At 40.4% G+C, this 13,030-nt stretch overlaps 2 protein-coding genes across 5 annotated transcripts in view; both read left to right on the forward strand.

Annotated features, from left to right (window-relative positions):
- The window catches only part of LOC147621843 (phosphopantetheine adenylyltransferase 1-like), a 164,101-nt gene extending 162,806 nt beyond the window's left edge, over positions 1-1,295 (forward strand). The window contains exons 6-7 of one of the 2 annotated variants that reach the window (XM_086822869.1): positions 197-266; positions 780-1,295. In XM_086822869.1, coding sequence (XP_086678995.1) covers positions 197-266; positions 780-869 — 160 coding nt within the window. In that variant the 3' untranslated portion in view covers positions 870-1,295. The remainder of the gene's footprint in view (positions 1-196; positions 267-779) is intronic. The other variant, XM_086822868.1, reaches the window with a different exon arrangement.
- LOC147621845 (phosphopantetheine adenylyltransferase 1-like) overlaps positions 1-13,030 on the forward strand; it is a 65,731-nt gene that overhangs the window by 20,545 nt on the left and 32,156 nt on the right. The window contains exon 1 of one of the 3 annotated variants that reach the window (XM_086822866.1): positions 8,580-8,733. The exons of the other annotated variants lie outside the window; for them this stretch is intronic. The gene's annotated coding sequence lies outside the window, so the exon portion shown is untranslated. Of the gene's footprint in view, positions 1-8,579; positions 8,734-13,030 lie in introns of those variants that run through there. 3 annotated transcript variants of the gene reach the window in all.

The raw sequence follows: 13,030 nt of genomic DNA on the forward strand, positions 1-13,030 counted from the left end.
CTTGTGCCATTGCTTCCTTGTAATGGCATCTTAAATCAGTAACATCTAAAGGTTATCAAGCGAGAATCAGTAGGTTTGAAGATTTATCTTGTAAGTTGGATAACTAGGGCACAATATTTAAGGTTTATTGATAGAGAAGCAGTAACCTGCACATTGATATGTCTAAGATTAAGGCTAGTCAATTGTGTTTACACAGTAAGGAGACTGTTGCTGGAGGCGTGGCAGTGAACAGGAAAAGAGCTGAAAGAGGACTAACACAGTTAAAGGTAAAAATGTTGTCGATCAGGTTGTGGGTATCTAGCATGTCAAGCTATACCAATGAACTGTTACAACATTTATGTTTCTGCTAAATAGCATGCTGTAAAAACCCCAGATGCACATGTGCATATCTACTTATAGTGGTAAGAGCTCCACTAGTTCATTTGACGACAAAGAAGACCATGTAGGGCTGTGTGTGTGCACGTGCATGCGCATCTGGGGGTGTGTGACATAGGTTTGTATTTTATCTTAGGTTTGGAGCTGAATTATTCATTGATTTAACATGTTGAGAGCTAACTCCTTCAATCATCTAGACAAATAAGAACCTTCATTGCAAGTGCTGAACCTGCCCTCAACATTTGGAGATGTCATAGAAACTTAGCCCATTTGTTGTTGGCCTGCTGCCTAGTGAGGATGCAGGCTGTAGCAATGCAGCAAGTGTCAAGCAAGATTTTCTTTATTATATTCAAATCAACTAATTTAGATTTTAGAAAAATTGTGCTAATTTTTGTTGTTTTTAGGTTGAGGTAGTCGAGCTGGTGGAAAGAGGTGGTGAAAAATTAAGCTCGACCCTTGTAAGACAGCGCTTATCAAAAGAGCTTGAAGATTGATTTTGACCTTTAACACATGAATTTAATTTTACAGATTCATCTTGATTGCACCAACCCTAATTAAAATCAATCAAGGACTCACTGTTCCAGATGATTGTAAGCACCTTTTATCTAAAAATTCACTAGAATCTACAAGATGTTAGAATACATAAAGAATCATCCCATGCTTTTTCACACCTCTCATTATTCCCATATGACATGCAATGTTCATTTACCCTTCACAAATAGATGAACTAAATCCACTGTGACCATGTTTTCATTTATCCAAGTAGGATAATAGTGCAAATCTCTATAGGATGGAAAGAGAATGAGACACTAAGTTATGAATCATGAGTTTGTGACTATTAACTTCTATTAGCTTTCACCTATCATCCACACCTTAAAAGGTGCAACCTTTGTTTTTAAATGGACTTGAACATTTTTCACTCTACAAGGGATTGACAATGTTTCTCATTTCACTTTACCATATGGCTATGGTACATGCACATCTAATTTCTCCTAGCTTTCATTTGTTTGATTTAACTTGGGATCCATTTTTGTTCTTTTCTCATTCATAACCGACCATAAAAGTGCCACATGTAATGTTGATTTGGAGATAGAGCATCTAAATACCTTGTGATTACTTATCTTCAAACCTCACTACTCACCGAGAAACGGGTGTTGAAAGTGTAGATTGAGAATAACAAGATACATAGAAATTGACAAAAACATACAGTTAACCTTACTAAACCATGAGAAAAGTTTTAAGACAGCATACAGGTTTTGTAATGACGTCATTTGCAATGCAAACAACACTCAACACTCCTTAACAATGATATCATCTATGTTACAAAGGTTCAAAAGTAGAAGGTGTAGTGCATTTGTAAAAGCTCAATGTTGTAAACAAAAAGATTATTCTCGACATCAAGCAACTTAAAATATGCTAGTAACCACCAATGTTCCAACAAAGCCTCATATGGGCTCTAAAATTGGAAGAAATACATAAGGTGCTACTAATATTCATGCTTTTATGGGTTGATTAACTCTCTCAATAGCTCATATTACACTATCAAGATTTTTGTTCCAATATTTTATGTCTTAAGCTAGGGAAATACTTCCCCCCTTAAGAGCTCAGCTCCATATAGACAAAGCAATACATCTCTCCAAATTATTATTTAAGATTTAATTCTTTACTTGACCTAATGTCCTAAACCAAGGAGTTTCTGAGTTGAAACAATAGTCTTGACTGTTGAAATATACAAGTGAATAGGGTGTGTGTGGGAACAAGCTCTTGGATAGAGGTTGTAAAAGAGAAGATGTAATTGTGAAAGAACCTGTGAAAAGGTGAGAAGAATCTACTTGGAGAGAATAAAGGGTAGCATGAGAGAATTTAGGAGTGTGGACATATTCTGGGAGATATTCAGGGAAAAGAGAAGAGGTGGAGAGAATCAGGCAAGAGGTGGAGATATTCTGGGAGTGAATCATGGAGAAATCAATGGGATTTGATGCTTGATGTAAACTCTATAAATTGAGGCATAGCCCTAATGAGAATTTGCTGGTTTTTGAGTATCCATGCTTGCATTAATCTATTTGATAATTATTCACTAATTACGTCTTAATCATTTGCTAATCACTTTGTTAATGATGTTGATTCTAGTGTTTGATCCACCATAGCTCATCATTATGCTCAAATTTCAACATGGTATCAGAGCCATGCCTAGAATCAATTAGGTTTATGAGCTCATTAGTTAATTAATTCAGATTAGTAGATAATTAGCAAAAAATCAAATTTTTAGTGAGTTTTCCACTTCTCCCTTCACTCCCAGCCAGTGGAGGATCTCTAGCACCTTGCACATATAGAATTAGGTCTTGTGCTTCTAACACAAGCTAGCCAACACCCCTGGCTACAAGCCCATCGAAACGGCGCAGAAAACCGCCAAGTAACGAAGGAGATTTCGCGTTTTCTGCCGGTGCCTTTTTTCTCTGCAGATTTTGCCATTGCTACTTCATCAAGTCAAATCCTTCTAATTCCTCTTAGCCCAAGGGGTAATCAAGCATGCTCTACAAGCTGGTGAAGACAGAATTGAGTTTCATCAAGTCTACAGTGAGATCCAAGCTCTTCATCAAATCTGCAGGTGACTTTGGTAAAACAGAGATTAAGCTTTCAATATTTGGTCAAATCTTGTATTTCTTAGCTTAATCCTCTACTAGACTCATTGCTATTGATGCCTTTGAAAGCATTTGAGCTCATTTGAAGTGGAAGGCACCAAATCTGGATACTCTGTTTTTTGCACACAAAACAGAGCATTAATTTATTAATCAATGATTAATCAGTGCTAATCACTATATTTTGGTACAATTGAGGGTTCAAATTAACCATTAGGTATTTGATACAGATCCCTAAAGCTTCAGATTGTAAATCGGAGTTGGTTTGATACTCCAACCATCCCGTACAAATTGGTTATCCATAATTTAGTGTAATTTTTGGTGATTTTATGCTGATAAAATTGTTGTAATCATCTATTAAACACCAGATTGAGTTGTAAAAGGGTAGACACTGCCCTTGAATCTTGAAATTGGATCAAGAGGTAAGACCCCCTTCACATCACCATGAGTTCAGCACAGGAAATAGCCAAATTTAATGGGGAACAGTTTTATACATGGCAGACAAAAACCATGTATTTGCTGATGAGGAAAAATCTGTGGGGATTAGTTGAAGGGAGAGATGAATGCCCAGAGAGGGGAAAATGAGTGGAAGAGCAGGAATGAAAAAGCATTGGGACTTATTGCACTCAGTTTAAATGATGAAATCATTCATCACATCACAGGGATACAGTGGGCAAAAGATGCATGGGATGAACTCAATAAATTATATGATACACAAGCAAAAAATTCAAAGATAAATCTATTAATGCAATTCTACAAATTGGACATGAAAGAAAGTGAACCTTTAATCACACACTTGAACAAATATAAAAGCATTAAGCAACAGCTGGCAACTATTGGCAAAAAGGTAGAAGATGATGAAGCATTAGCTGTACTTCTGAAGAGTGTGGACAAAGGAGATTATGAAAACATTGTAGCAACACTAAAGAATGTACCTGAATTGAAGATACACGAGATAGAAGCAGCTCTACTAGAGCAAGAGAGCAGAGGCAAAGAGAAGAAAGGGCTCGACTCAACAGCAGGAGAGGAAAAAGCATCCTTCACCCGAGGAGGATTCTCTCGAGGACGAGGACGAGGAAGAGGCAGAGTAGGAGGGAGGACCTTCACTTGCCACAAATGTGGAAAGCCAGGATACATGGCGAGAGACTGCTACAGCAAACCTAGTGAAGAAGGAACGACATCGGCAAACTTCATGGAGGCTCCAAGGGAAGTGGAGTCGGATCATCTTTTCTGAGAGAGAGAGAGAGAGAGAGACCCCACAACCCAATGTAACCTGCCCCAATAAAGTAAAACCACCTCTGAGCCACCGATGATGTAGGCCACGTGGTAGATGTATGTATGAGCACTTTAGTCAAGGTCGCGGGCACTTATAGTAGCCTTGGACACATTGAGAGAGAGAGTGTCAAGGACTATGGAGTTTAGGGACTTGAGGCACTGGTCGCGGGCTATCAAGTAAGAGGGAAACTTGGTATAGGGTCGAGGTGTGCTAGGATTATTCACTTGAGGGGAGGTGTTGAAATATACAAGTGAATAGGGTGTGTGTGGGAACAAGCTCTTGGATAGAGGCTGTAAAAGAGAAGATGTAAGCTCATCAGTAAGGGAGATGGAATTTTAGAAGAAGAGCATGGCGAGGGTGGTGTGGGAGGTGTAAGGGACTTTGGAGAGGATGGTGGAAAAGGTGGTGGTGGGAATCTCCTCATCGCGATGAGGAGGGTGCAATGCTACAGCTCGAGGAGGCCAAAGGGGTGGTTATTGGGGAGGGGTGGCTAGGTTTGGTAGGTCGGTGGGCCGTATCCATCAAGCTATCCACCTTTTTCTTGGTTTTGTAAAGCAACCTGCTCTAGTTGAGATCTATCTTTGAGCACTCATAAGTATTGTTTGAGTTGAGCAATGGTTGTGTCCTTTGCATCAAAAGTCCTTACACGGTGCTCAAACATCTGGTTGTGGACCTCATTCATGAGCTGTTGTTGCCAATTGTGTGCCATTATCTCAACTCCCTAGAGTGTTGTAACTCGATTGAGCTCTTCTTAGGTTTGTGCTTTGCCAGCAGCACTGGCCCCATCCAGTTCCATGTGAAGAACCTCCAAGTCGCGCTGTAGAGCAGGCAAGCGATCTTGGAGAGTCGGCCTTAAGGGCCTAGACCTGAGGGCGAGGCAATGTTCTTTTGAACCTCCAGCTGGGCGATGGCAGTGTTCTTCTCTGAACCTCTAGCTAGGCGATGTAGGCATGTGCCAGGAGGAGAGCTTGTTGCATCATGTCGGGGTGACTCAAGCTGAGGAGTGAGGAACAATTAATAATTCAATGTTTTGCTGATGACTCCTTGTTGTTCCTTAGGGCAGATATTAACAATGTAAGATAGGCATTGACCATAATTCAAGAATTTGCAAATGCCTCTGGCTCTAAATGCAACATTCAAAAATCCAAAATTATTAGTCTAACTGAGGATAATGATTTTGTCCTAGATATATGGCTACATTGCTCTTTGCTATAGCCTCCCACCCTCTCATTGTGGGCCTTAAGGATGCTTGTTAAAAAGAAGGGTTGTTGGACTCAAGTTGAGGAGCGAGGAACAATTAATAATTCAATGTTTTGCTGATGACTCCTTGTTGTTCCTTAGGGAAAATATTAACAATGTAAGATAGGCACTGACCATAATTCAGGAATTTGCAGATGCCTCTAGCTCTAAATGCAACATTCAAAAATCCAAAATTATTACTCTAGCTGTTGACCTAGATAGATGGCTCCATTGCTCTTTGCTATAGCCTCCCACCCTCTTATTGTGGGCCTTGAGGATGCCTGTTATAAAGAAGGGTTGTTAGACTCAACCTGAGGAGTGAGGAACAATTAATAATTCAATGTTTTGCTGATGACTCCTTGTTGTTCCGTAGGGTAGATATTAACAATGTAAGATAGGCATTGACCATAATTTAGGAATTTGCAGATGCCTCTGGCTCTAAATGCAACATTCATAAATCCAAAATTATTAGTCTAACTGAGGATAATGATTTTGACCTAGATAGATGGCCTGTGAGGTGGCCAGAAGAGGGCAAATCATTAGACACTTGGGGATTCCCTTTGGAGTGGAGATCACCAACAAGCAATTATCTAACTGGGCCTTTGAAAGATTTCTCTAGAAACTGAAGAAATGGGAAGGGATTAGGGTTCCATTCCACGATAGAGTGACCATTTGTTACACTGTGTTGAATGCTTATATCATCCTGTCATCAACTTTAGCAAAGCTCAATGGAGCAGAATCATAGCCCCTGTAAAGGGGTTTTTAAAGGAGGAATAAAAGTAGCAACATAAGAGTGGCAGCCTGGCTAGCTTGGAACAAGGTAAGTATGCCTGAATTGGAAGGAGGCTTGGGTATAATTTATCTTCCCACCCACGCCCTAGCTAGAATTTCCCTCCTCTTACCCAAATGCCTTATGTAAGAAGAAATCTGGTCTAGAATGCTTAAGGAAGTGGTGAAAGATTCATTTGTTCTTCAGAAAGGAAGATGGTTGGGCCTGAATAGGAGAAATAAGCTCCTCTCCCCTTATGTAACTTCCTATGTGCGAAATAGAAGGATGTGCTGGAATTGATCCTCTGAGATGGTTGCCCTAGAGCTACAGGAAACTCCTTCTTCAGATTGGGGATCTGGTGGTCTCTTAATTTTAACCCTCCTTTGGCTCTTCTTGATACTGGCCTTGCAAAAAGACTGAACAACAAAGACTTGAGGAATTTAGCAAACTGTTGGGACTAGGTCTCTAGCTGGATGGAAGGAACTTAATCAGTTGGCAACAGACTTTGATCTTCTCCCAAGGGAAAAACAATTGGTTCGACAAATAATGGTTGAGATTCAGAAAGTCTGGGTGTCTACTGTTGATGACTCTTGCTGGAGCAAAAATTAGATGTGATGTGGTTTAATGGGGTGAAACTATACATATATATATATATATATATATATATATATATATATATATATATATATATATATATATATATATATATATATATATATATATATATATATATATACCTAGATGAATCCAGGAACATGCCCAAAATCACCTTTTAAGAATGTGCAATTTATAACCTCATGGTAGTCATCCACAAGACAATAAACCATCAACTCCATCATGCATAGTATGGACTGGATACTACGACATCCCCACTAACGTCATCAGTGCCCAATAGTGGGTGTAGAACTTGGTATCAATATATGCTCCCACACACACACACACCCCACGCGCGCGCACACACACACACACATTTAAGAGCATACATTCATACAAAGGTCAATGTACTGAGTTTCTGTCAAAGCTCTAGAGATACAGGGCAGACTCAGCCATAATGAAGCCTACCACTCAGGATAATAACAAATAGAAAGAATTATTACAACAAAAAGGTACTTGATAGGGCATATGCACCATTAAAGATAGAAAGAATTAACACAATATCAACTGGCTACAACTTGGACGAAAACTAGGCAAAGGAATAGCTAAGGCTCTTTACCTAGAACTAAGGAAAAGTGAAGTGAACCTTGAATAGTGTAACAAGGTCTAGAAAGTCAATTGGAAAGCTAGAACTTGGAGGAAGAGATGGAAACTTATATGGGAGGAAGAGATGGAAACTTATATTGGAGGCTAACATTCCAGTGAAATTCCAAGTCTTCTTATGGACAGTATGCTTACTGGCTTTCCCCCTTGGTTTCAAGTTCCTACAAAGAAACTTCACTTCAAGCTGCTGCCCCAAGTGTAAATCAACTCTGGAGGATGGGAGGCATGCATTTTGGGATTGCCCTACCATAAGGGGAACTTGGGCTAAAATTGGGAAATGGGTAGCCAAATCTTTAGGAGTTATGGGATTGTGGGGGGATTGGGTTCTTGGAAGGGGTGTGGATTTTGAAGATGATATTAATTTTCTATTTAGTATTATTAGATTTTGTTGTTTGTGGGAAATTTGGATATCCAAGAATAGCATTGTGTTTTTAGAAGGGGGGGAACACTGAAATAGATGTAACTGAGGTGATGCATAAGTGTATCCATCTGTGTTGGTCTATTTATTATGTTAACAAGTCAAATAATGCTAACATTTTTCAGGCTATTTGTTCTCTGCAAACTGGGATCAGTTGATCTGCTGGCTTGTAGATCCTTGTACATATACTGGGGTGCCTATTTCATGATATTATGCAAGGGTATCTAGGGTATGGTGTGAAGACAAAGCCCCCCAAATTTGGACCAAAGATGAGAAGATGGTACCGTAAAGTGAAACACCCCTTTTTATGCTTTTGTTGTCTTCATAGAAAACCCCTTGGGGAGCATACCAATGGTTTTGGAAAGCAAATCTTGGAGAAGCTGCCACCAAAAGGATGCACTAGTGAAACAATGATGATAGCCTGTATGCAGCTGGGGTACCATGTATCTTGGAGCCAGTCCTCCTTTGTCTGGGAAGAGGATAGTTGGAATCTTCTATGTAATGTGCTTAACTGCAATATAAAGAACCTAGACTAGGCTTGTTGGCCATGGCCTTTTGTAATGATCTTTGAGTGTAAGTATCTACTTCCCGGGAAAAAAAAAAGAAAAAAGTGAAACAAAAAGTGAATAGAAAAAGTGGAGCGGGAATCCTCACAAAGGATGACGATTTGCTTGAAGAGGCACTATCATACATGAAATGGTGCGATGCTTGGTTGAGGGCTGCAAATCGTCTTCCTACAGGCTTGCTCGTTGCCAATAAGGTGCTCTCCATCTTGTTTTTTTTTTTTTTTTTGGGGATTTTTGCTTTTATGAGTAAGGCCAAAAAAGGCTAAATCAGGGGAAATTGGGCATTTTGGGTAAAATTGAAAGGGGAATTCTGGCTGGTTCTTCCATACAACCCTTCCTAAGGCTGATTTTAGGGTTAATGGTAGCTGATTTTTAGGGTTAGGTTTTTCTGATTTTAGGATTAGGGTTTGACTGTGGGCATCCTACAAGTTACGATTTGTTTGCTCTGATACCACTGTTAACATTTTAGCTTAGTTAAATATTCTTAAACGTAATTAAAGAGATTAATACTAAAATACTTGAGTAAATATGAGGCAAAGAGCGGAAAGCTGTGTTGTGTTGCATTAAGACACATGGCCTTGTTAAATAGGGCCTTGTGTTCTGTTGCATCGAGACACATGGCCTTGTTAAATAGGGCTCGAATAGGTACAAATGAAGAGGCACATCCCTAACGAAAGGGTGTGACTCTTGAATGAATAGTTTTGTCCTTTGGACGTAGAGATGAGTGATGACCATATGATAGAGTGTGACTCTCAATTGGTGTCCTTTCAATGTTTGAAGGCTAATCAAGAGTACTTAGAGAGATAAAGTCACAATCGTGACAAACCTCAACAAGCTCCTGAGGAGTCACAATGCTATCCATAGCTCCAAGCATCTCTTTTACTTTGTTGATATGAAAGAATGGATGAACTTTCACATTCTGAGGCAGTTCTAGTCTATAGGCTACCTCTTCGATCTTTTTAAAGATCCGAAAACGTCCACAGTACCCAGGGGATAACTTCCCAACCTTCCCCGGTCGTAAAGTCTCTAAACTCTTGGGTATTCGCAAATACACCATCATTTCTTCAAATAACTCCCTCGGCGAATGCTATCTCTCAGCATAAAACTGTGCTCTATCCTGAGCACTCTTGATAGAATCTCTAGCTCTGGCTAGCATCTCTTGCATATGTGCCAAGAAATCCCTAGCTGGAGCATTCTGAATCGTATGCACGAAGCATATCCTCCAAAACCTGATTCACCTTGTCCATCTGTCCTTCGGATCGAGGATGACTAGAGGAACTAAAACTCAGCGTGGTCTCCAATTTCTAGAATACGACAGAAGTACCTGGTAAACTTCGAGTCCTTATCACTCACTATGTCACAAGGTAAACCATATAACTTGAAAAGCTGTCCAATAAATTGCTGTGCCAATTCAGGAGCCGTTACTGTTTTCCTTGTGGGTAAAAATCTTGCCATCTTTGTTAATCTATATACGACCACCCAAATGGCATCAGGGAGTGCATGTGGTAAATGGTGATGAAGTCCATGAAAATAAACTCCCATTCCCTTTATATAAGGGATTTCAAGAGGATGTAACAGTCTTCTAGTCCTAAGGGTGTTCAACCTTATTCACATAATACTGATGACACTTTATCACATAGTCCTGGACTTGTGCCCTCATCGTGACAATCATAAAGGGTCCTCCTCCTAATCTCATCACTATCCGGAATGCAAGCTCTATCTTTTGGAACCAACACTCTGTTTTGCAAATAAGATATGGACCTCAAGGAACCTTGACAGGTGGAATGATCCTTGAGCTCTGGTCTGTAATAATGGAGCTCCTTGCCTGGACCTATTGCCAAAATATCTATCGGTCTCACATAGCCCTCTCAGGGAATCATAAAGGTAGCGTGAAACTCGGCAAAACTCAAAAGATTTACCTCCCCAATCCGACTAAATGCACCCTGTTCAAGCTACCCATCCGATACCGAAACTCCATGTCAAAATCATACATCAACTCTGTCTACCGTGCCTTCTTTCCCCGCAACTTAGGTCTATCAGAGAATTACTTGATCAACTCATGGTCAGTCAAGACAACAAATTTGGATCCATATAAGTAATGTCTCCAAATTTTCAATGCGTGAATAACTGCATGTAAGTCTTTCTCTTGAGTATGCCATCTAACCTATGTATCATCAAGCTTCTTGCTTTCAAAAGTCATAGATCGGCCCTCCTAGAATAAGGCAGCCCCTACCTCAAAATCATTGGCATTAGTCTCAACCACAAACGGTTTGCCAAGATCCGGTATGGCTAGAACTGGTGCATCTCTCACTGTAAGCTTAATCCTTATAAAATCCTGATCAAGCCTCTTATTCCGAGTAATAGAAGCATGAGACTTTCGTCCACGTCCTTTGAGGTGGTTAGAAAGGGGAACGGTTGCATCTAAATATTCCATCACTCGCTTCTTAAGAAAGACAATGAATCCAAAAAACGAACGAACCTGTCTGACAGTCTGAGGTATTGGTCAATCTAAAATCTTTTGTATTCACTCGAGATCTATGCTCATCCCATCTCTGGATATCCGATGACCTAGGTGTGTGATTTCTTTGCAAAAGAATTCACACTTAGAGATTTTTGCATACAGTTAGTCGCTCACACCTTAGAATCCCCAAGACATATATGAGGTGCTCTACATGCTCTTCCAAAGAATGGCTATATATCAAAATATCATCTAAGCATTGTCATGTGCATGCACATGGGCATGGCTAATCCCTGATTTTAGCATATAAAACATTATATTACCATATTGGAGAATTTGGAAAAATCCCAAGACTTTGGAAACTTTCTTTTCAATCTACTTTTTGGTGTGTCTTAGGCATACAAACTCAAAAGCTATCGGAGAATGTGCATTTAGAACCTACTCTTTAAGCTCTTTCCAATGATATGTCACATGAGGGGGTTTTGACAAAAGCTTAAAAAGGTTCACCATTCTCCCTTTTTTACAATCTTGTAAAATGGAAATTGGGATTTTTCCCAATTCTCTAATATGGTGTTTTATGATTTGGAGTTGTAGCAGGTGTCATGAAGACTCAGAGCTTCTGCGCATGTAACGTTGGTATTCGAGCTTTAGGCCGATTATTGATGACCCACCTAGGTGAAAGTTTCCACACTTATGTCACTGGCATGGTTGGTGAGATTATGGGTAATATGCCGCAAGTGGATAACATGCTATGTGACAGTCATATTTGGATCACTAAAGTTTGGCATAGTTATAGTGCCAGGGCTAGGGGGGACAAGTGGAACAAATGCACAGATCTACACCAGACTTTGGAGTGGAATAAGAGACTGAAGGAAAGGTTTTCAATGAAAAGGTTGCCAGGAAGGGAAGGATGACAAGTATGGGAGACCATATGTGGAGACAGGGGATGATGATAATCATCCAGGGTCAGAAGTTGGAATCCCGTCATCAAGTTTAGCAAAAGGGGATGTCATGTGCATGCACATGGGCATGGCTAATCCTTGATTTGCAGTAGATAAAACATTATGATTTGGAGCCGTAGCAGCTGTCATAGGCATGGTGTGCGGAGCAAGATCTTGTTGGCCAACAGATGGAGTACCTATTAGATGGTGTCGGTAGCATGATGATTTTTGCATGTCCATGGAACTAGCCGACAGCAATGTAACACGCGAAAGCTCTGGGAGTCTTCTTTCAGCCCTAAACACTACTGAGAACATGTTGATGCAGAAACACAGACAGAAGGGAGAGTAGAGAGAGAGAGATATGGCTGGAATTTCAGTATATTTCTGATGGTACAAAAAGGTACCTACATCTACAGCCCTTGGCTGCCTTCTTGAAAAGGTGAACATCACCAAAACATTCCTATACTAGGGACCCAACTCCTAAAGAGTTGAATGAATAATACAATGAGCATCCTTGCCTATTTATAGGCTCTTGAACAAATAGAAGAGCTGGCCGACTGTTGTTCGGCCAGTTGATTGGCAGTATTTCCCATAAAAGTGATGCGCCTGCAGCCGCCTCAAATCTAGTCCAGCCGACAGCCTTCTCTTGCAGCCGACAGTACCCCTCTTGCAGTCGCCTGGTCATCCTGGTCCCCTCTAGCCAAATCAGCACTTGATGCTCCAACTTCTGGTTCTTATCATTCTTTTTCTGGCTGCCCCTTCTGGACTAGCTGAGGAACATGTCCATGGGCATACTTGCACATGACATCCCCCTCTGCTAAACTTGATGACAGGATTCCAACTTTTTCCTTGGATGATTGTCATTATCCCATTCTGTTCCGGGGGTCCCTCTATCATCCATCCATCCCTGGTAACCCTTTTCTCTAAACACCCGGCCTAGTCTCCAAAACCACTCTGACTCTGAATAAGATCTTTGCATCTGTTCCTTCCAGTCCCCAATCCATTCCTGCCCTGACTCTGAACATTGTCTTGGTCTTCATTCCTGAGAAATGAGTCTGGCACTCTCACATCACCCCTTGGAGGATAATCCTC

Source organism: Cibotium barometz, chromosome 29, assembly GCF_041138505.1.
Source record: "Cibotium barometz isolate CiBa-2024 chromosome 29, ASM4113850v1, whole genome shotgun sequence".
Lineage (NCBI taxonomy): Eukaryota > Viridiplantae > Streptophyta > Polypodiopsida > Cyatheales > Cibotiaceae > Cibotium > Cibotium barometz.